The sequence below is a fragment of the Rattus norvegicus genome, chromosome 17, assembly GCF_021556685.1.
Source record: "Rattus norvegicus strain SHRSP/BbbUtx chromosome 17, alternate assembly SHRSP_T2T, whole genome shotgun sequence".
NCBI classification, from domain to species: Eukaryota; Metazoa; Chordata; class Mammalia; order Rodentia; family Muridae; genus Rattus; species Rattus norvegicus.
The window spans coordinates 90,076,714-90,101,470 of NC_141550.1; the positions used below are offsets into that span (position 1 = coordinate 90,076,714).

The following is a 24,757-nucleotide window of genomic DNA, read 5'->3' on the forward strand; positions in this document are numbered from 1 at the left end:
TCCTTGAATTTTTTTTAATCATGTTATATTTGTGCCTCAAACAGATTTGTACAGCCAAGCTGACTTGCAGCATTGTGACTAGTTAACTGTCTCTACTTATCATATAAATACAGTTTATGGAATGATATAAAATGGTTTATGAAATCATTTTTGAGCCATCTTTTTGACAGTAATTACACCAACCCATAATACCTTAAACCAAGTGAAATTGGCAAGAATTAGCCTAAGCATCCTTAATATTCTGATGGTTATCATGCAGAATTGCCACTGCAGTAAAATGACAGGGTCATGTTTAATTTCTCCTCTTCCACTACGTTTCTCTTTTTTTCCCCCTTTTCACATTAAACACACATCATAACATTTCATCACGGGAGAAAGCTGCATAAGTTTCCAGTTGCTGTAATTTAGTTAAACCATAAAATTGTTTCCAGATTACCAACCATGAAATGGAAAGACAATCTTATTTATGAATTTATAAATCAGATAATCTCCCTCGAATGAATCCTGAAACCAGAAACACTTTGGTGATTAAATAGGAAGGAAGAAGTTTTCTCATTACTGTGTGTCAAAAGAATTGTATTTTCACGAAGTGGTTTTGGCTGAGACACTGGCACACACATTTGTGGTCACTGTGCTGTCTGTCCTTCACTGCCTCCACCACACTGACACACATGGGAGTGGGTCAATATTGTGAGCCTTGTACTGTCAGGTTCAAGTGTTATAGGCTGCAGGGAGGATGCCAAAGAGCTACCAGCAATATCTGACTTGGTGTCTCATCCCTAGTATCCCTGTTGATGCCATAGCCTGGAAGAGGCCACCAAGGGAGTATTCATGCCCTAAATCAGGGTTACTATGTACAGAACCAAGCATGGAGATATACATAGGGCTTTTGCTTTAAGTATCTAAACTCTTTTGCCAGACACTTCTACATTTGTGTTGGTGTCAGCCCTGAAGAGTCAGGCAGTGGAATGCAATTGAAGAATTGTCTTTCTCCATCTGTACCCAAAAACCATCATCAGAGGGAAGCTTAATGGAGAAGTCCGACTCTCACTGAGCCAAAGAAAATGCAAGGAAGCCAGTGTTCTCATAGGGAGATTCCTTTTTCCCCTTTCCCTCTGAGCAGATTCTTGGTTATTCCTTGTAGCTGTGCACCTGCCTGTACCTTTCATTTCTCTTCATCGTCTGTCCAGTGAGTGACAGGGCTTACCGGCTTTCACTCAGTACTGGCATTTCCTACGAAGAAAGTCATTTCCTAAGTGTTTATGTGTGTGTGTGCCTGTGTCTCCTACATGGCAGACACTGTGACCAACTACTGCCTTGTCACCTTTGAGATGCTACTGTGACTTACCAATAAATGTGGGATTTCTTTATTCGAAATGTTTGCACACTTTTTCCTTGAACTGTTGACCCTTCATGGTAAAGAGGAAGCCAAGCACACAGTGATGCCTGAGCTTAGCATCCAGTGCTGTTCCCAAACATATCTGTAGTTCATCATGAAGATGTGCCTCCATACTCAGCAGTTGAGCTCATTTCTCCCCCAGAAGAACAGAGATCATCCCGTTCAGACTTATATGACTTGGTGGGGGAGGGGGTGCTTGCTTTTTGCAACCATTACCTACCCACACTGCATGACATGTATACAAGAAACTTCTAGTCATAACTGCACCATCAGTGTAAACTGAAGAAAGCACATGGACTTGTCAAGTCAGGGGCTGGTAGTAGTCAAGATAAACTCCTAACTAATAAGGCGTTAAAGATTTTAGCCCCAGGGCTCAAAGCCCAAGGCTGCTCTTGATTGCCTCAAAGTTCAGGATACAGATTTCCTGTCTCTCCCCAGCCCAAACTCACCAGTTGCTTTTCTGCAGTGAAAGGGTGGATTGCTATTCTACTCCATAAAGCATGGGACAAAGCAGTTGGCTTGCACTAAAGAGCCACATTGTATGAGTGTGCAGTTTGTAGGATTCCTGTTCTACACCCATTCATCACCATCACATGTTCCCATGATGCACCCACTGTCGAAGATGCAGAAATGTGAGCCTGTTTCAAAACCCTGACTGTAGCATCAGATAGGCTTGAAGAGAAAGGTCCAATACCTGGCGGTAGGCAGTAACGAAGGAGATTTTTATTAGTAGGCTCATGATTGAGTTGCTGAGTATATTTTTCTTCCTTGATCCTGTAAAATCCTCCAGCCTAAGGCTTCTACACTGCGCACCATCTACTCCCCAACTCCAATTGATTTCGATTGTATGCTCCGTGGTGTTGACAAGAGGCATTTATTCGTCTGCCCTTGGGCTATGAAACAAATCTAACTCCATGTACAACAGATATATCCATCATTCACCCCAAAACCAGCCTGCAGCTTCTCAGTTGCAAAGAGCAGCTCAGAGGCACGTAGGAATGCAGGGCCTGGCCCAGAGTGTCACCAGTCCCACCCTGGTCTGCTCTCATGCAAAGTAAACAACAAAACGGGGCAAGAAGGCTGAAAAACACACGCTCATCTGAGGGTGGTGCCGTTTCTTCCAGGAGGCCTCTGTGGCCTGTGCATTGTCTCTTTTGTGAGGTCACTGTCTCCTCTCTCAACTTTTATTAGTGAATCTTGGCCTTCACAAGGATCTGTCGTTCTCTGGGTTTGAGTGGACTTTGGCCGCCTGCTGGGTGGTGCCTTTTATAACCCTCTGGTGGATTCATTCACCTAGAAGAACCAGTCTGAAAGTCAACAGAGCTTTAACAAACAATTCTCTTGTTTTACAGAGAGAGGATGCAAGCCATGGAGAAGCAGATTGCCAGTCTAACTGGCCTGGTTCAGTCTGCGCTTTTTAAAGGGCCCATTACAAGTAGTAGCAAAGAGGCCTCTAGGTAACATAAGAAACAAGCCATGCAGCAAAAAAAAAAAAAAAAATTCAGCCTGCTTCTCTTTAATCATTGCAGCCATCCATTCAGTGAAATTTGTTTCTTCATGATCATTTTAGAGCTGACATGTTTACATCTTTATAAATCACAGAATGGGGGTTGTTTTTTTGTTTTGTTTTGTTTCGTTTTGTTTTCCTTCCTGGTAATTCTTGGACAAAGGTAACACTTTGGCCCAAGAAGGGTCAGAGGACTTCCCAGTGCATGTGGCTTCATGGACCACTCCCTGAGCAGTGCCTGTTACTCCCGTCCATGCTAGTCCACAGCCGCCATCATCTGAAAATCACTGTGTCCAGCTGCATCCTTCCTGTGTCAGCGCACACCGGGGAAGCTTTCTCCATCTCATGGAGCTGATGTCATGGAGCTGATGTCAAACACCTTCATTGCTTAAATCCATCACCGCTAAATCTTAAGAATAGAAGGGTCAAGGAAAGATGGTGGTACTTTGAAAACTGTAGCGTTGACTCTTTTTCCTTATCGTTTTCTTTTATTCAGTGAGAAAATGATGAAAGCCACAGCCAACAGGAACCAAGCGGAAGTCGCAGGTAGGTGTTCCCAGGAGCTCTGGAGGCCATGAGTTTCAGTTAGCTCTGGCTGGCTTCACTTGTACCCAGTGTTTCTCTAAGTCAATTGCTATGACTTCAGAGGCGCCCAGAAGAACCCCCATAGCTACTGCAGCTTCCTGCAGTGTGGAAATTAACTTTATTGGCCATTCATCCACTGTACTCACATGACCTTACTTGGGTTCCTGGTACTGGTGTGCACCGTGACTATGGTGAATGTAAAACATGGTGCTGAATGCTTAGAACTTAGAATCACAGAAAAGTTGGAAATGTACATGTGTTGAATATCAAGAATTAGGGGATACAAGTTTACCCAACAGGGCTCGCGTCTCCCTGGAAAGGTACTCAGGTACTTGAATTTAGTGAAGGGAAAGGGGTAAGGATCCTTCTGGGTCGGGGCAACTCAGATGTCCCTGAAGTGTAATGTGAAGTCATTGGGAGATTCCACCCTGGGGAAAGATGTTGGCCTGGATGTAAAATGGGAATAGACAAGTGAATGGAAATAAATAAGCACCTATTGAAGTCTAGACAGGAAACAAGAATGAACGTGACTAAGGGCTTTACTTTTAAATGCTAACATTTCTTCTGAAGGAGGACTGACTCTTGTCACTAACAGACCTTCCGGGTGTCCTCACACCTCTGTGGTGATAGCCAGATCCTACGGTCCCCAGGTAGACCTCTCTGCGGACTGTGCTGTCTTCCTGCCTGCTGGGTTCGTGCAAGGATCAGGGCAGGAGTGTACTCACATGCTGAGGCTCTACAGAAGCATGCAGCCAGTCGTATGAAACCCCTAATTTGGGGGAAGCCACATCTTCTAGTTTCATGCAGCACAAGAATGTGGATAGGATTAGGAACGTAGGTTTCACCCCAGCCTCCACCACCACCCCTGGCTCCACTCAGGCTGTGCAAAGCTTAGCACACAGTTTTAAGAGATGTTTCTCCCGCATTTGACTTAGAAGTCAATCCGAGGCCTGGGCTGAACCCAGGCAGTTATTCCACAGCAATCACTAAACTTGTCTTCGGAGCAATTGCCCGTTTGCTTTGGGGATATTAATTCACTCATTTATTTATTATGAACTTAGAGGGATAAAGTGAAAACTACTAAACACTAAAGCCTCCAATCCCTCCGAAATCCCCTCTGGAAATGATCAACATCCGCACATCATCCTGATCAATGTGCACATGCGGGTTTGTAAGACACCGTCTTGGTGTCTGTAGTGTAGTAAATAAGGAAATGTTCCAGAAGTGCTTCCTGTGTGCCTGGCACTGTTCATGCACTAACCCACGGCTGTCTATCCCCAGTGGTAGCCACAATTTTTATTTTCCTTGTTGTAGATGAGGAAACAGAACACAGCCACACACATGTGACACACAGGTCATATCCCTACTCCTCTATCTCATTATTCCATGCTATGATATCCCAGTCCCTTGAAAGATAACACCAGCCGTTTGATTTCTTCACTTTGCAATCATTGTAAATGCCATATTGAGCAAGGCAGAAGAAGCAACTGTAGTTTCTTTGACTGCGTTTCCGAGTGTGTGATCACTAATTCTGGGGGACAGATGGTGGTAGTGACTACATGTTTTCGGAAAAGCCTAGGAGATTGGCAAGGTGAGTGATTTTTCGCTCCTGTGTCTCTGCCCAGTTTGGTCTTCCTCTTTCTAATGAATGTATCAAGGCTAGACATTGCCTGCAGGGGCTTAGTTACCATAGCAGCCTGTACAGTGAACAGAGTGTATTAATTCTTCCATAATCCTAGGAAGTAAACTATAAGAAAAGCAGTGTTATCCCTGTACAGACAAATAGCAGACTTATATAGAAGCCAAGGAACTCATTTGGGCAAAGGTCAACCAACACAAATGCAATCCAGACTAGAAATGTGTCATTTACCTTAGACACGAGGGAGCCAAAGGCATGTCCCGCTTCTGAGGCATATCGTGTGTTACACTTTTTATTATCTCAGCTAACACGCCCAGCCCTCTGAGGAAGACGCTGCTATCCATATCTTACATGGAGAGAAGTAGACTCCCAGTAAGTTAAGAGGTTCAGAGTCCCCAGCTAATGGCAGTCAGTCTCCCTAAATCTCCCTCCAGTATTAGTTCTGTTACAACAAGGTACATTACATTCACATCCTACTTGTTAAGATTCCTACTGAGATCTAACTAACGAAGGGCTGGTGAGAGCTTTCAGTGGGTAAAGGCACCTGGCCCATAACAATCCCAGGACCCACATAAGGCTAGAAGGAAAGGACAGACTTCAAGAGTGTGCTGTGACTGTGACTACATGCTATGCCATATGTACTCCTCAAGCCCCCCACACATACATCATGATGATGATGATGATGATGGTGATGGTGATAGTGATGATGATGATGATTTTTAAGAATTAACTAACCAAGATCAGTTACCTAGAGTAGACTCAGTCTACCCTTTCAGTATACAGAAAGGAATACGAGTCCTTTGGGGACAAACTGTATGTTGCCTCTTATGGCTAGGCTCAGCAAGGAACTGAATGTGGCCACCCAGCTGGGTGTGTGGCAAACCAACTCCAGGTCTTGTGGCTCCAGTGAAGTGGGGACCTATTTGGAGTCCCCAGCCACTAGATCCTCTCCGTCCTGAGTCTGCATCTCAGGGCCTTTACTGTAGATCCTTGCTAGCTGTTGGGTCACCCCCCCCCCAACCCCAGTGCTGTGTATTTACTGAGACTCTACAAGGAGACAGAGAAGAGGCTCCTTTAACCTTTCTTCTCAGAGAACTAATTCAGCCAAGGCCAGTCAGGCTTCCTCTTCCCCAGACAAGGGGCTAAGCAGTTACAGGTGCTGACTTCCTGTTGAGTAGCCTGCTGGGTAACACCAAAACCCATTTAAGCAAGTACAGAGAGAGCACGGTTAAGTTACTTGATTGCTTGAGAGTCACGCATGAGAAGGTGGATCATGAGAATGGCTTCCAGGTTCTGGCCTAAATAATGAAGTGACCTTGGCTCACTTCTTCCAGTGGATATTGACCTTGGCTAAAATCAAATGGAGAGAGCCAAAGGCAGTGTGGGGAGGTGGGCGGAGATAATGACTTGGATCTGTTTGTGGGAAAGGCTGGTGGTAATGTGAGGCCATTGGTCTGTGGATCCAAAGATAAATGGGACGGGGAGGCTGGGCAGGGGGCAGAAGAGGATGGGGTTGCCCCTGAGAACTGGAGAAGGGCAGCCTCAGGACAGAAGGCACCCAGGTCTCAAAGGCTGGATTTAGACTGATGACGAGGGAGCGACAGAGAGGGAAGAAGGTGGACATTTCCATATGACAGGAAAGGAGAGAGGTGACTGACAGACAGCACTGACCAATGATGTGTTGGATGAGGTCACGCTCCCCAGAAAGTCCCCATTGATCGCTCTATCACTGGCCATTTTGTGAGCAACCGTTTCAGCATATCGCTGGGACTAAAACCCACGGTGGAACCAGAGGTTATTGATAAATATGTATTTTTAAACAACTTCAGATTCCATTAGGAAATTGATTTTTGAAAATGTTTTTTGAAGCCCGTTGTCAGCATTCAGCTGTAACAAAAAAGTGTGCAGACCGGAGTCAGCCGCCTCTAAGAGTTGGCTCAGTAGATAAAGGTGTTTGTTATACAAACCAAGCAACCCGAGTTGGATCCCAGAACCATTGGTGATATATGGTAACCTCAGAACGTGCAAGGACCACAGGGATGTAGAAGGACTGGGCCTTCATTTGAGTGAGGGACTGGCAGAGCAGGCTGACGAGCATGGTGTCCTTTTTCACCAGAGAGAGACCTCTGTGGTCCCATGTACTATCCAACTGATATATAGTGTAGTGTTGGGTATATTGCCATGCCTCTACTCATGCACCCACACCTACAGACAAGGCAGATGTCGTCTGATTCTAAAGCGACAACTTGAAACTGATAGCTGCTCCCGTCAAAACACCTGACCTTGGAAGACACTGAGTTAATTATGACATTTTGCCATAGTGAGAGATGTGTGTCAGTGGGTACCTTTTCCTTTGCGCCCCACCGTGGAAAACGGTCTTCTCAACAGCTGCCCAGATGGCAGATGCTGGCTTTTCTGACTGGTGACAGTGTTAATAACCACTAAGGCTCATAGGACTAGCCAGAAGTGCTGACCTTCTGGGGTTCCTTGGAGGCAGTAGAACAGCTGTCTTTGGACGGTCACCCTAGTGTGAAGAAGTTGGTGTGCCACCAGCTCTGCATCCTGGTTGCTGAACCACAATAGAAAGACAGGCCCCCACTAATAACCACTACAGGGTGTGTAAATCAATGATGAGGCTCTGTCCTTCGAGGCCAGCCTGGGTCATCACAAAGCTCCCGAGGGAGGGAGGGAGGGAGGGAGGGAGGGAGGGAGGGAGGGAGGAAGGGAGGGAGGGAGGGAGGGAGAAGACTGTCTTTGTGTGTGGGTGTTTATAGGTGTGTGTGTATATCTGTGTGTGTCTTTCTGTCTTCATGTATGTTTGTAGGTGTGTGTGTGCCTGTCAGTCTGTCTCTTGCTCATATGTGTCTATGTGTGTGTCTGTCTTCATGTGTGTTTGTAGGTGTGTGTATGTATATCTCTTCCTCATATCTATCTGTGTGTGATATGTGTTGGGGTATGTGTGTGCAAGAGTGTGTTTGCTTGTGTATGATTCTGTTCCGTGGGTGTGTATATCTGTCTGTCTCCTACACACAGGTGTCTGTCTAGCTGTGCGTGTGTGACAGAGAGAGACAGAGACAGATTCAGCATTTACTCTGTCACATACCCTTGCGTTCTCTTTAAAAGGCCAAGCCATATAGTGCACACGCAGTCTTTAAACCTTGTTGACCCTGCAAGTCAGCCTCAGCTCAGGCCCTCCTGAATGTGTGATCCTTGTGTATGTAAGGTGACCAGAAGACAGTGGCTGTGGCAGCTAGGGAACAACTGAGGAGCTTTTCCTTTCTACAGAAGCCCCTTTAGTGCTACAAGTAGACCCAGTGGTTCAGAGGGCTCCAGTTTCTTCCCATTGCCATTTTGTTTCTTTCCTAAAGAATTCTTAAGTCAAGCCACATCTCCTTACTAAGGAGGATAAAGTACAGAACTCTTACTTCTTTTTGGTTTTAGAAACCTGTGACAATGTAGCCAAGAATGCGCTTTTCCTATTAGCTTACCATCTCTCTGTCCAGCATGTCCTATGTCTGTCTGCCAGCAGGGGCCAGTCATACAACACGCCCTATGAAGGCCCAGAAATTAAATTCTACCCTATTCTAGAAGGACAGATATATACTACACAGATTTTAGAAATCTAAAACTTAACAATAAGAATATTGGAATACCAGCAACCAGAAATGCCATTACTTTGTTCTGTATACTTTTCAACTTTTCAACCCCCCTTCATGTTTAAAGAGGGAGAGAAAGGAAGATGGAGGAGTTTGTGTGGGGAGGGGAAGGGGAGGGGAAGGTGGAGGGATACAGAGCGGCTGGCAGCAGCACAGACATTTAGCTCCTTGACATGGTATCACACTGTGAAATACAGCCCTGCCGTCCCACGACAGTGAACTTTCTAGAACGGGAGAATTACAGACTTCATTCCTTAGCACTCTGTGGCCTGTTGTTTCCGTTACATTTTTGTTAATTAGTTTCCAGCCTTCTGTGGAGAGATAGGCTGCATAGCTCAGGCGCTGTTCTGTTTGCGTTCTAAGGCTTCTGCTGATTTTTGTGTACTCTTTTTTTCCTCATAGGAGCAGCCCATGTTTCTGCAGGGAAGAGTCTGGGCGCTGTGGAGTCCTCGCTGCCTCCCAGCCAACCCCTGCCTGCCGGAACCTCGCCCATCCACACGAGCCTGCTTGACATGAGGAGGAACGTGGCAGAACTCAGGCTCCAACTCCAGCAGATGAGGCAGCTCCAGGTACTCCTCGCAGATGAGTCCCATGTCACTGTGGCTCTAGGTCTGATTTCTCTGCACCCCATCCCCCGTCTCCCCATGCTTCAGCCTCCCTGGGCTCCTTGACTGTACTTTCTGTAAGAGCCACATGTCCGATCAGAACAGCATGAGCTCCTTGTTTATCTGAAAGCCTGGCCTAGAGCCTTCCACTGTAACTAAAGCCAGTGTATGACAACCTCTTTTAACAGTAAGTGCAAGCACCCTACCAGCCAAGGCTGACAGCTCTCAGTACTGTGGAGGCCCATTCCTCCTCCTCAGGAAAAAGGTCCCCCTCCTCTGCAAGCAACTGTGGTGTCCTTAGAACTGTGAGTTTAGCAAAGAAGATGGATTCCTAAGGGTGAAAGAAAGCTACTATGGATGATTTGCTGAGAAAAAAAAAAATCTGCATTTTATTTGGGTATTATGTTCCAAGTCTTCCTTATCCTTTTCATAATTGAGGAATATATGAGCTATAGGGAATCAAAGGGAAGGCAAAAATAACCCCTCCTGTCCCAGATCTTAATCAGCAAACATTGTCAGTCTGACAGACTAGGATATCCCCTCACCTGGCCTGAGTCCTAAGGAGCCGGGAAAGCCTGGCACAGCATGAGGTGTCACCTTGGGTGCCACCTCGCCTTGCCTGCCGTTGGCTAGGACTAGGACACTGAGGTCATAGTCCTAGCTTGGCCTTCGTGGGGACATCTCCCTGACCTCCTTTAAGAATCTCATAGTCCAAATATTGTTAAAAGTTGAACACACCCCGAGCACGGGCAGCCACATAGGCCGAGATCCTCTGTGGCTAGTGGAAAGTGTCCAAATGGTGAGGTACCACAGTCTCCCGCATCCCAGAGGCATGGACCCAACGCGTTTCACCACCTAATTGAAGCTAACAATGTGCTTTGCCACCACCGGTGTCTGGAGGTGGGAGAGTGGGAGAACCACTAGATCATACTCAGGTCTGCAGTCCCTGCTCTGGGATGCTGAGGCAGGAGGACCATGAGTTTGAGGCCAGCCAATTCTGCATAATGAGATACTGTCTTAAAAATCACCTCTTCGGGGAAACAATTAAAGTGTAAAATAAAGGTAGCTGGTTTGGAAGACTTCCTCTGAGGCCCGAGTACACGGTGAAGGTTGACAAAACTGCCCACACGGCTTAATGCTCAAATGCCCGCCTCCACCCACTCTTTGTCTCCCTGTCCTAGACACCTGGGACATTTGGTGCATATTTATTTAAATCACCTCTGAATCGTGACATCTGTGAAAGTCCATCTTGGAGGGACTTCTTGTGTTGCAAATTTTTTTTTCACTTTATATATATGAGGAGGTGTGTGTGTGTGTGTGTGTGTGTGTGTGTGTGTGTGTGTGTGTTGGACACAGGTAAGTGCAAAGGCATGTGGCCGTGCACCTGTGCATGCAGAGCCCAGATGGGTTTCTTCCTCTATTGCTCTTCAACATAACACTTTGAAACAGGGTCTGTCACTGAACCCGAAGTCTGCTGTTTCAGCTAGACTTCCTGGGAGCCACTGTCTCTGGCCTCTGCACAGGCCTGTGCAGCCACACCATTTTATATGTGGGTGCTAGAGAATTCAGGTCCAGGTCCTGGTGTTTGAACACACACGCCAAGTACTCTTTTTTTTTTCCTAAGAATTTATTTATTTATTTTAAGTAGATGAGTACACTGTTGCTGTTCTCAGACACGCCAGAAGAGGGCATCAGATCCCATTACAGATGGTTGTGAGCCACCATGTGGGTTCTGGGAATTGAACTCAGGACCTCTGGAAGAGCAATCAGTAGTGCTCTTATCCGCTAAGCCATCTCTCCAGCCCACATGCAATACTCTTAACCATTGAGCCATCTCTCTGCAGAGAAGGAAAAGGGGATGAGGACTGGAGGGAGAGAAAGAGAGAGGAGACAGAAGGGGTACGGGAGAAATAGAGAAAGAAGGAGAGGGGGGGAAGTGGGAATGAGAAAGAATGAATTGATTTTTGCCATGGTATCTCCGTTGGTGGTTAGAATGACAAAGTAGAATGTCTCAGTCCTCCGAGTCCTAGTAATAAAGGGACAAATGAATCCAGGCTAAGGATCCTGCCCTCTTCAAAAGCATCTCAACTCCAGCCAGCTCTTACCCTGTAGACGTAGACTCCATGTTTCTAGATGTTCTCAGGACTCATGGAAAATCTGGAAATACAGGTCTGATGTAAACCAGCTCCCTATGCACGTGTTAGAAAGAATTAAAACTCAAGTGTTGGGCTCCCAAGGCCAAGGACAGGTCTTTAGGTCAGACACCACCTGCCACCTCCCATTTCCTTTTCTAATTTGTCCAGAGTCTGCCCCTCTGCACACTGCAGCTGCCCTTTAGCACCACCTGCTGGCTATTTTGAAATTGTCTTCCTCACTGGACTCCACACCCTCACCCTCACCCCCACCCCCACCCTTACCCCCACCCCTAAATTGAATCCATCATTTCTATAGCAGGTCCTGACTGCTCTCAAGTAAGCAGCTGTTGTTTTGGGGACATGGGTGTTACTTTAGCCTGAGCACAACAGTTGTGTCGGATGTTTCATTAAGCATTTGAGACATTGTTACTGTGGGTATGATGTTGATAACTGACACAACACCCTTGGGTGGTACGTGGCATTGTTTGGTTCTGGGAGAGATCTCCTATCCCCTGCTGCCCCTGTGCCCGTGGTCCTAAGCCAGCACAGTGTAAAACTGTCACTTTCTTAACAAGGAAGCTCTTGACCAAGGTTTAACAGTCCGATGCTAGCCCTGCGGGGTTCTTTATCCCTACAGAACTGTTTCATTCATTGACTCTCTGCAGGATTCATAGCAATGAGCAGTGAGCTTAGAAATGTTAGTAGTTTCCACAGCAGACACGAAGGGGAGGCAAGCACTTGGTTTCTTAACCTGCTGCTGTGAGCCTCTCATCTCCACCCCGATCTTTGTGTTTTCTGCGTCCCAGGCTTCCCTCCTTCACAAGTGTCTATCTTTCCAGCCAGAGGAGTCTATTTAATACCAGAATAATTGAGAATAATTAAGCTGGGGCAACACTAATTCTCCTTCAGCACCTGTATTATAAGACACCTAATATGAAATGTAGCCCCAGAGTGATTATGAGTCCACTGATAGAGCTGTTGTTAGAGAGACAGGCAGAACTCTCTTGAAGAGTCTCAAAAGAACAGGAACTGAATTAGAAATTCAAATGTTCTCTGAGCTGTGTTATAAAATAGTGAAGCCTTTGTGCTTGGCATCTTGCTCCAGTAATTAGATAATTAAATCATTGGAAAGCCCTAGACTGTAGCTGATCATTGTACGAACATTTTATTTCCAGAGTGATGGATTCTTGGAAGGGGTACTTAGATGGGGGCACTGATGTCAGGGAGGCCATTGAGACAAGTCTCTACCTTGTGAGTCTAAGTCCTGTTTCACATAAATTATCATCAGTAGACAAAACATTGCCATAGTTAGGATTTTATTGCTATGAAGAGGTACCATGACCACAGCAACTCTTGCAAAGGAAAATGTTTACTTGGGGCTGGCTTACATCTCAGAGGCTTAGTCCATTATCATCATGGCAGGAAGCATGGTGGCATGCAGGTGGACGTGGTGCTGGGGAGGGTAGCTACATCTGGACCAGCATGCAGCAGAAAGAAAGAGTGAGACCCTGGTTCTAGCTTGAGCATTTGAGACCTTGAAGCCCACTCCAGTGACACAGATCTTCCAACAAGGCCATACCTATTCCAACTAGGCCACACCTACTCCAACTAGGCCACACCTACTCCAACTAGGCCACACTTACTCCAACTAGGCCACACCTCCTAATAGTGCCACTCCCTATGAGCCAGTGGGACCACTTTCATTCAAACCAGGACAGACATGTTCCACCCATAATGACCATTAGAGATGCCTTGGGTCCTTCACAAGAGTACATATGCTGAGTCACTCTGCCGGAGTCTAACTTCATTGGTATGGCCTGGCAGGTAAGTGAGTGACTCTAGACTATCCTGGGGTTAGAAGTATTGCTCTCAGGTTATCACGAATGCTCAGTCCAGTAAGATTGTAGACCCGCTGGGAACAGTTATCTATCACAAATGCCAAAGTGAATGGGAATGAGTACTCTACCACTCTGTAAGCCCAGAAGGAGATGGTAACTTAAATCACCCCAAACCGTGTACCTCCTCTTACCCACTGGTCAGCTGTATGCTCTACGCCATCAGATTTGCTGTAAGCCACAAGCCAAAGAGATAGTTACACTGTTGTGTTCTCATGCTCAGGTAACCTGGCAACAAGGAACTTTGCAATTCAACAGATGTTTTCTTCACAAGCTGATATACTTCATCCATTGCTTTTTCTGAGATGGTTTGTAAATAAAAATCCACTTTTTCTAATGGTGAATAGTTCCTTTCCTACAGTATAGAGTATGTCCCAGTATATAGACTTTTTTTCCTCTAAGAGAATTCCAGACCTACAAACGTGACTGTGTGTCTGTCCCTCTCTGAGTTGGGAGGAGAGAAATCTATTTCTGGAAGAAAACAAGTTCTGTAGAGACCACAGTTAGGACTTCACCCAAATTTTTAAAAAATGCATACATTCTACTGTTCCAATTCATACATTTTTCCCTTGGCCCTTTATCTCTTCATTTGGGCTTTCTGATAAAAAAAAAAAAATCAGGTTATTCTGAACTTAGTGTTACATTTTTAAGATTTTTGAGAATCTGCTGTTTTTTCCCCTGGTGAGGGAGGATCAACACTGAGGAAGAGACAGCAGTACACAGAGCTCTAGGATCCTCCCTTATGTAATTCAACAGTTACCAAGCTGCAGTCAGATCTCAGACAAGGGACTACCTAAGATGGTGAGGCCACACCCAGACAACATGTATCCATGACCAGACATTGTTTGTTTTGTTCCCTGAAGCCTTGGGAGGTCTTACATGGGTGGTTAGGAGTCATTCTGGGGTCTGGTTCTCATTCCCAAACTCCCTGGTTTGTGGTCTAACCACTGCTCAGTGTTACTGGTAGACTGACAGCATCTGGTCTATTTTGCTAGCTAGCCATGTTGTCAAGACTGGTAAGTCAGGGATGAGCACGGAGTCACCTAGAAAGTCAGGGATGAGCATGGGAGGTGTGGGGCTAGTTTGAGGCAGTTGGGTTTAGATTTAAACAGTTTCCTACATTATTCATAAAGTTGACATGGATAGCTCACTTGGCCCAATTAAAGACTGAGTGGCCAAGAACATTCTAAGTACACTTATAAAAATGTCAGGGGCATTTCCAATAAATTGTGTTTGCAGCTAAGAGGGAGTGGTTGCAGTTCCACTCTCCATCCCATGATTGACAACTCGAGACCATGACTTGCAAATGCTGGACAACAGACAGCACGGGCCTGGGTTGCTCAGAAAACACAGGAGGTGAATCCTACCAATGAGTGTGCATCTGCCTGGAGGAACTTTCCAGATGTGATGGTGACACTTAAGCAGCCCTGGGATCATCTTGCTCAGCAAAGGAGATACAAGCAAGTTCAGAGAGCTGAAGCAGCTAGCACCTACAGAATGGAGGCCAAAGAGAAGTCTCTGTACAGAAAGAGCTAAGCTGTGGGCCAGCTATCGAGTAATAAGCCAAGCACGTGTATCTTGAACAGACCTCTGAGGCAGGCAAAGACCATGCGGGTAAACCACCAAGCCAAAGTCTTCCTAGAGACCACCCAGACCTGGAGAAATTCAAGTTTTGGCTAGCAAGAGTTAAGAGGCCATATTGGATACTTCAGCATGAAGTACAGACTAGAAAAAGGCTACACTCCAGTGTTCAGACTAAACCAGTCTGAGTGTAAAGATTACCCTAGAGATTCTCCCCGCAAAGCTTAAAAATAATTCAATAACAAAATGAACCTCACATAACTGGACCATCAGAGAACAGCCAAAGTCTGTAAGAAGAATGAAATCTAATAGTCGGTGCCTAACATGCAATCACAAACTGCTAGATATGAATGATGGTGAAAAATACAGTCTAGGAAGACTCAGCCAATGGAAACCAACCGGAAGGGATGGGGATAATTGCATTCGTAGGCAAGACTTCAAAAAGCTACCCAGACTATTCTCAAAGATTTGGAAGAAAGCTTTAAGAGATTAAGGGTAGAAAAAAATATGTAAGTGGAGCTTTTGATAGTTAAAAACACACACAGTAGGGCTGGAGAGATGGTTCAGTGGTTAAGAGCACTGGCTGCTCTTCCAGAGGACCGGGGTTCAATTCCCAGCAACCACATGGCAGCTCACCACTGTCTGTAGCACTAGTTCCAGGAGACTGAACACCTTCACACAGACGTGCATGCAGGCAAATCATACTGTGGATTAATAAAAAATAAATAAGCTGGGTTCTGTTGTTTTAAATCGCACGGTATCTAGATAGTCTTAAAACATGAACTGCTGGCCAAGGAACACAATAGGAAACAGCAACAGAAACCATTCAAAGTTGAAAAGGAATTACATTGAAAATCGGTGACCCATAAAAGAGTATTAAAGCGTCAGTGGGGAGAGGGAAACTATTGTGAGAGAGAGAGAGAGGGTACAATTTTTCCAACTTTAATGAAGGTTATAAATCCACAGACTAAAGAGCCCAGTAAACACACAGAGTTGTGAACACAAAGGAAAACACGTCCTCCGTGGATATGAGAAAACAAGGATCAATAGAAAAGACAGAAGGGGGAGTCACTTCACACAGGGAAACATACATCAGGATCAATAATGACTAAGTCAGAAACAAGACAAGACAGACTCGTCAAAGGCTCAAGAGGGTGGAGGTGGGGACTCTCTAAGAAAAGAGGATAAAAAAAAATGTTAAAGAAAAGAAGATACTTAGTGTCGACTCCTGCATGAAATCTGTGTTACTATGTCTTGGTTAGCTTTATTGTGATGAATACAAAATCCAAGCAGTTGGGAGAGGAGGGCTTTGATTTACATTTTCCAGTCAGTCCATCCTGAAGGAAAGTCAGATCAAGAAGTGAAGCAGAAGCCATGGAGGGGCGCTGTTTCCTGGCTTGCTCTCCCATGGCTTGCTCAGCCTGCTTTCCTATACAAACCAAGGACCACCAGCCCGGTAGTGACAGTGCCCACATGGGCTGGGCCCTCACACATGAATCATTCATCAAGAAAATGCCCCACAGGCATGTCCACCGGCCAATCAGATGGAGGCATTTCTCAATTGACATGCCCTTTTCCTAGCTGAGTCCAGCTTAGACTAACCAGCACCTACCCTATAGCCCTTGCACAAGTAGATGTATCAAACCATTAACAAAATAATAGCAATAAAGTTGGTAATGTACTAGATCTTTCAAGTATACAGAGTATTAGCATAGAAATATAAGCTGCCGTGTTTGGCCTCAAGCAGAATCAAAAGGCATATCCTCTCAGTAAATACAAGAGACATGTGCTAGAACTCTCCATCAGTGATGTTCTCAGCAGTCTTCAGGAAGGAAGACCCTTCCTCAGCCCAAAGGAAATGGTATTGGTAGCGAAACCTATTCTGTGGTCTTATCAAACGCATCAAGGATCTGCGCTAGCAAAGGAAAGCATGCTTTTCTTACAAACGACACGATTGCACATGAAACCGAAACAAAAGCACTATTAAAAATAAGTGACATTAGCAAGATCACCAGAATCAAGTCAAAGCACAAACCATTCAGTATGTCCACACAAGGGAATGTCACTCAGCCATAAGAAAGAATGACATACTGAAACAACATGGCTGTAATCTCAAAAGCTCTGTGCTGGGCTGGGAGTGTGGCTCGTGGGCAGAGCAGTTGCCTTGCACATGCAAGGTCCTGAGTTCAAGTCCACACTGGGGCTGGGAGTACAGAATGAAAGAACCCAGACGTCACATCTTGGAGAATGACTATGTCGTTCCATTTGCATGATGTCCTAGGACTTGAGGAACGATTTTATACCAACAGGAGTACAGACAGATGGCTTCCTTGGGCTAAAGTTTGCAAACTCCAAGGATCATGAGGGAAATGTCTGGAGTAACGAGAAAATGCTGTCTCTCTTTTTAAATGGCATTTACTGATTTGTGGACTCGTGGAACTGTGTCAAAATGTAAGGGTGTATATCTCACTGTTTGTGCACTCTCTTCCCCAGAGTAGATGTTCTTTTAACAACTGAAACGTAGGTCTTACCAATCCTCTCAGATACTGGCAGCGGCTTAGGAGAGAGCGGTGGATCCACATCTCGCCCTCCGCTTTCCTTTTTTGCCCTCTGCTGGGATGAACGGGGCAGTCTGATGACCAAGACATGGTGGCAGTAACAGCACAGGATAGATAGAATAGGGAAGTGCACTAAAAACCTAATTAGCACAGCATTTCTTCCTTTAGGAATCCCTCCTCACAGGGGCAGGAGAAGTTCCCTCTCCGTTCCCCTCTGCTGAATTCCACAGAGCTCCTGTCTGAAAAGGAGACAAAACCTAGCCCTCAGGAATAGCTGCTCCTCTTCTACTCTGCTAACAGAGCAGCTCTACTATTTCGTGCAATTGTCTTCTTCCAAACTATCCACAGCTGTCAGAAATGTTACATCACATGCACCCACGGTGTGCCAGAAAGGCACCCACAGCCTGGAACAAGGCTCTTGTCTACACAGAACAGCTTGGGAGTCATGATAAAATGACCTCTCTCTAATCTGGATTGAACCCACACAACCAAATAAGCCAGAACTAAGCACACGGCCTCTGGAGGTGGGGGGATTTCTACTTCCTACCTCTCAAATTCCAATTTGAAAGGTTCTCCCAGCAATACTTCCTATGCTGCATAGACATGTTAGTGTGTTAGTGTTGCTACCTACAGCATCATTTGTGCTTCTTTCACGGTGGGGTGTAAGCAGGAGGGTTGTACCAGAGGGCTATGTCCTACCTCATGGCTCAGTGATACCAACCCTACTTTTCTAGACTGTGACACTGTCCTTGGTGGTAAAATACACTCACCCAGGAAGTTAAAAAAAAAAAAATCCTGATGCCTAGTTTGCATCCCAAAGCAGTTAAATCCAGTTCTTCTCTCACAAGCACCCAGGCACCCATAACTCTGACAAATATTTAATTATGTACTTCTCTGTGTCAGACATATCCAGCTCCACTCACTGTCCCTCTCCATCATGGCAGAGTCCTGTGGCACTTGCTCCACAGTCCAGAATTCGAGCCCAGCTTTTCATAGAAGACCGTGCTGCTGTTATGTTTCATTGACCTCCATATACAGTGTCACCCGTAGACCTACCATAGTCTCTGCACCACAGTCAGGCTGACCCCAAGGCTTATCCGAGCTGGTGGCTCACTCCGTAATTCAACCACTTAGAGAACGATTCTGGGTTCTCCACTGCTCTCTGTTATCAATGTGGCTGCTTAAGTTTGTTTCTTCAAAAAGGTGTTATCGGATCCTCTTTCTAGAGCAGAAATTAGCAAGCAGGAGGGAAGATCATTTCAGGAGGTAGAAGTAGCAGGTTCAAGGTCACTGTGGCAGAAAGGAGCTAGTTCAGTGCGTCAGAAAGACCAAAGGATGCTGATGTGACCATGGGAAGTGTAGGAAGCAAACCTGAGAAGACAGTAGATGGGGAAGTACAGACAGCAGAGGAGGTGCCTGTCTGCTATGGACTGACTGATCCTAGAGGCACAGTGAAGGGACATTAGCAAAGTCCGGTCACCAAGGCCACAGAGGTCATCAAGAACGGCACAATTCTATTTGGCACTCACCCAGACACACACCCAGTAATCACACAGAGTCATACACGGACACTGGAACCCTCCAATGGGGCTTTGAAAGAGTGGTACCACAGTCAAAGTGTTCTTCCTCTCAGAGTGAAGAGATAATGGGTCAGATGACAACGGTGTCCCCAGTCCTGTGAGGTGATAACTTGTAGTAGAGAAGGATCCAGAAACCAATGCAAACAACTGAATGCCACTCTGGTGTTGCATGTTGCAGGAGGACTTAGAGATAGTGGAATGAGTAAAACACAGTTGCTGAAAGTCTGTTCTCTTTGTGGACGTGTGAAAGCCTAGCATTGTCCTGCCCCAAGGATGCAAGTGTTGGTAAGCATCTTCTGAAGAGTAGCTGCAAACGTACATGCTCTTTGCTCCATGTGGTGAAAGACCAGTGAGCTCTGGAGACCGTGTAGAAATTATAGGGTTAGATACGAGTGCAACTTTTTTCAGATCCAGTGAAATTGGTAAATTCCCGAGAGCCTCTGTCTCACCTGATCTCATTCTCACTGCCACCGTCAATACTGAGTCCACATGGTAAGGAGCTATGACTCCGTGTTGGTGAGACATGGATGGAATCAAACAAACCAGACAGATTCACCTTCTGAAGACATTCTGAAAAATTCCCATCAAGCCAATGGTTGTTGACAATTCATGAGAAACTCAGAGTAGCCCTGTCAAGGAGAACAGATCCCACCTCAGGAGGGAAAAGTAAAGTGAAGAGCAGGGAAGTCCAACCAAGTGTCTGGTGGGTAAGAGGGCTGATTGATCTCTTGGCTTCCAACGCTAGTACTCGACTCTGATCTATAAAGTCATGTCCGTGAGAGTTTGTGCTGTGTGTGTGTGTGTGTGTGTGTGTGTGTGTGTGTGTGTGTGTGTGTGACAGTAGTCAAAGAGTAGAAAGGACTCTACCTTCTTTTTAGGTACAGATACTGAAGTTCAGCTGTCAGTTGCCTGATAAAACCCAGCTGTTCTTGGAGGAAGCAATCCTGTATACAGTCCTTGCTTTCTTTTTCTTACCGAAATAAAGATTCAGCTGTGGGTTTTCTCTGCACCCACTTCTGAAGACTGCAGGACATTCAGGCTTCATGGTGGCAGACAAGCGAAGCCAATGGAGGCTGATTTCTTTTGTTCAACAGCTGCAGAACCAGGAGATTCTGAGGGCGATGATGAAGAAGGCTGAGCTGGAAATCAGTAGCAAAGTGAAAGAGACCATGAAGAGACTGGAGGATCCGGTGCAACGCCAGCGCACCCTGGTGGAGCAAGAGAGACAGAAGTATCTCCATGAAGAAGAGCGAATAGTCAAAAAGTTACGGTGAGTGCCTGTCATCCTGAGGAGAAAAACTGTCTTTCTTCACAGGGTGCCTTTCTTAGCTGGTATTTTTCTCTTACTCTTTAATAAGTACCTTTTGTGTATGCCAGAGATCTGATGAACCTGGTATCTGTTATTCCAAGCGTCCCTCCCTTAAGGCCTGTGGAACTCAACAGTCCCCATGACAACATGTCTCAGGATCATGAAAGTGTGGGACATCCTTAAAGAACCACAGGGGTATGGATTGGCAGGAGGGCTGGGTACATGGTACTAATGACCTCTCATATTTGAACTGTGTCATTCTTGTTGGCATGGTGCCTTCTGTAGACCACACTCCTGCTTTGCAGACCTGCTTGGTACCTGTGCTGGCAAAGACTGTACGATTGTGGGAACCCACAGTAGAACCAGAGAGCCAACTCTAGAATGTTGTCCTCTGACCTCTCTGCATGTGTCCCCCTGCAAGCACAGCTGCACATCATATATACACACAACACTAATTTACAAGTTATGGAATATATCCTTAATATTATCATAAGTGTTTCTTATATCTTTTTTTTTTTTTTTGGTTCTTTTTTTCGGAGCTGGGGACCGAACCCAGGGCCTTGCGCTTCCTAGGCAAGTGCTCTACCACTGAGCTAAATCCCCAACCCCTTCTTATATCTTAAGTAGATGTAGATTAGGACAACTGGGTGGGTCAGTACGCAGGAGAGTGGGGCTTAGATAAGGTGAGTGGTAACTAACTGACTTGGGGAGACGGAGAAGCAATGACTGTTCTTTGCTGGCCCTGTCCCTGTCCCTGTCCCTTTCCCCTTCCCTCTCATCTCCAGAAAAGAAATGCTCTCGTAGAACCTGTTAGCTTAGGTCCTCCAAGTGTGAGGACAGAGAAGTGAAAGTGAGGTTTAAAAGAACAGAGAAAAATTGAGTCAAGATCTTTCGTGGTTTCCTACATGTGAAATAAGGGCTCTTAATAAGAATCAGACTAAGTTCATTTTAACAAACAATACGCTTCTTTTTGGCAAAGTCAAATGAAAAGCAGCTTAAGGCAATGCTGAAATCTGGAGCCCCCGTGAGTGTCTGACGTCTCGTTGGGCAAAGCCTACATTTCAAAAGCCCATTGATGACTTTCAGAAGACGGTCTGCATTCATTTTCAGCTGCACTGTCTCCTTTTCAATCTTTGAATTAATAAAAGTGGCCTTCAGAGCTTTAAATAGGAATCGTGCGCACATGAGTTGGCGGAATGACGTGTCAGAGGTTCCCTGCTGTCCAGCAAAGGGGAGTTTGGGGATCTTTGGGTCGCAGGACAATGACGCACAGGAGGCAGACTGTGTAAGAGAAATTAAAATAGGATTTTATCTGGATGGAGTGGCTTTGGGTCATCTCCTTGGAGGAGTATTTGCGTATTGGCCATTGTGTGGGTGGTTGAAGGAACTGGGATAGCTCTAGGGTCTTAGGTTGAAGGGGCTTCACCAAAGCCTAAAGGTATGCAGGAGACTGCTTGGTCTACTGGGGAATCTCCCTCACCAACGGATCATATTAGAGGCCTGACAAGGATTGGTCCATCTCCACCTCAAGGAGCAGCAGCTACATGTGTCCAGTGGCTATGCTCACATAGATAGCACCAGGGGTGTTTAACTAATGCAGACACAGTGGAGCCACGGTGTCCCCTTTGGCCCTAACGGGCTAGCCTTTCTTCTGAGATTTCTGTATCAGAATGGCTGGCATCACCAAATGCTTCATCTCCCTGCTTAGAAGAGGTCAAATGTGCCATGTGTGACTTCGTCCTTGAATGCATGCCCTGTCCTGCCAGACTCCCTCCTCCTGTGGCTGCCTTAGGTCCCTTCCACACACCCACCTAGAGGAAAGGTCCTATACCACCTCTGCAATGGCAGTCCTCTACTCCACTAAGGCTCCAGGAGGTACAGTCGCCGTTCACTTACTGCCATCTAGTGGTCTTGCATTTCTCAGCACCCTGTCCCTCAGGAAAAGCTGTCTCTTGAATTTGCAGGCAACTTGAAAGGATACAAACCTATGGGTTAGTAAAGATGCCAGGGCAGGAGTTAGTATCTGTTCGTTCTCTCTCTCTCTCTCTCTCTCTCTCTCTCTCTCTCTCTCTCTCTCTCTCTCTCTCCCCCCCCCCTTACCCTTTCATCCCTCCAGAAATCAGATCTCTAAGTGCTTACTCATAAGAAGAGAGAAGAGAGGCAGTCATTGTTGATGGGACAATCAGATAGACTAGAGGTTATCCATTAGGGCTCTCTCTTCCCCAGGGACATTTGACAACGTCAAGGAACATTCACATGTGTCACAAATTACTGGAATTTGGGATTGCTTGCTACTGGTAGGCAACAGGTAGAGGCCAGGGATGCAGCTAAACATCCTTTAGTGCACAAGACAGTCCTGAACTAAAAATGAAGTTATTTGGTTCAAAATGTCAGGTACCAAAGTTGAGAAGCCTGGTTGTCTGAAGTGAACCAGCACACTTCACTGTAGCACTGACTCATGCCCCTTCCCATGCCATGGCCCCCACCCCATCCAACCCCCCAATATCCCATCCCTCCACCCCCGGTGTCCTGCCTCCATTTCTAGTCCATCAGTACTTTCTTCCCTCTGTCTTTCTCTCCCTTCCTTCCTGGTCACCAAGTATACACATTGTTCTCTTGGCTAGCATGAATGCAACTGAAAGTTAAGAATATCTCCCACGGGCTGGAGAAATGGCTCAGTGGTTAAGAGCACTGACTGCTCTACCAGAGGTCCTGAGTTCAAATCCCAGCGACCACATGGTGGCTCACAACCATCTGTAATGAGATCTGATGTCCTCTTCTGGTGTGTCTGAAGACAGTGACAGTGTACTCACATATATAAATAAATAAATCTTAAAGAAAAAAAAAAAGAATATCTCCCACAGGGCTGGAGAGATTGCTCAGTGGTTAAGAGCACTGGCTGCTCTTCCAGAGGTCCTGAGTTCAATTCCCATCATCCACATGGTGGTTCACAACCATCTGTAATGAGTCTGATGCCCTCTTTTTGTATGTCTGAAGACAGCTACAGTGTGCTTATACATAATAAATAAGTAAAATATGTTTTAAAAAAAAGAGTATCTTCCACAAGCCACAAGTGCTCCACTGCCACCCCTGTCCAACTTGAGCCTCAAATGAGACACAGGAGAGCCCTCCTATTTCTGCATTACACATCTATGCAATGTTCCAAAGTAAACTACTATTGACTGTGCTCCCACCTCCTCCTTGGAAGCTTAAGACAGGGCAGAGACATAGCAGAAAATGGGGGAGCACCCTGCACCCGTCCTTTCGGAGACTCCATGCTCAGTTCCGTCTGTTCTCTGCCTCCCCCACAGTGAGCTGGAGGACTTTGTTGAGGACTTGAAGAAGGACTCTTCGTCTGCTGGCCGAGTGGTGACCCTGAAAGATGTGGAGGATGGGGCTTTCCTCCTGCGGCAAGTGGGAGAAGCTGTGGCCACTCTCAAAGGTGAGCCTTCCGCCGGAAGTGTGCTGCTTGGGCTGTTTCAAATATGGACCTGCCGTCCTATCTTACTTAGGAAGCTGAGGCAGGAGGATCCCTTAAACTCAGTTGACAGCAGACTAGGAAAACAGTGAGACCTTGTTTCCAATAAACATGTAAATAAATAAACAATCCTGGGACAGAAAAAAAGAGTCATTCAAGACTCCTTAGAGGACCTTTATAAAGGATACTGAAGATGGAAATCAAACGATACAACTAGAACATTCTATTCCCTTTCACTGAGCTTACAGACATACCAAACTCAGCCCTAACTTTCAGTTACCTCATTCATAATACACAGGGAATAGACCCAGAGGTGCTGTGACCTCGTCCAGTGTCCCTTGGTTTGACCATCTTCTGTGTTTTCACCCCACTGTAGACATGGTGCTTCTCTGTGCTACCCTGGGTCGCAGGAGTGGGGTGGGCCTGGTCACTCTGCCTTCCTATTCCGTAAATCACTGCTGGTTTGCCCTGCAGGGGAATTTCCGACCTTGCAAAATAAAATGCGTGCTGTCCTGCGCATAGAAGTGGAGGCGGTGAGGTTCCTGAAGGAAGAACCACACAAGCTGGACAGTCTGCTGAAGCGAGTGAGGAGCATGACAGATGTCCTGACGATGTTACGGAGGTGACGTCACTGTAGCGGTCCTGCTGGGCTGGCCTGGGGGAGGGGACGCTCAAAGGCTGGTGTTCAAAGAGCCTATTCTTAGTATCATCATGACTTATCACTCCTTGTTTAGAGCATCCTGAGGAACTGCTTCCGCCCCCAAACATTTGTTGTAATATGGCTTGGGGGTCTAATTCCTCAGACTTTTTGCATTGTCTCCATTCTAGGC

The 24,757-nt window shown here is 46.0% G+C and overlaps 1 protein-coding gene across 50 annotated transcripts in view; it reads left to right on the top strand.

Moving 5' to 3' along the window:
* Etl4 (enhancer trap locus 4) overlaps positions 1–24,757 on the top strand; it is an 817,363-nt gene that overhangs the window by 774,501 nt on the left and 18,105 nt on the right. For 31 of the 50 annotated variants that reach the window (XM_087590287.1, XM_087590286.1, XM_087590288.1 and 28 more), the window contains 5 exons: positions 3,403–3,452; positions 9,189–9,355; positions 20,235–20,410; positions 23,761–23,891; positions 24,402–24,549. In XM_087590287.1, coding sequence (XP_087446413.1) covers positions 3,403–3,452; positions 9,189–9,355; positions 20,235–20,410; positions 23,761–23,891; positions 24,402–24,549 — 672 coding nt within the window. 50 annotated transcript variants of the gene reach the window in all.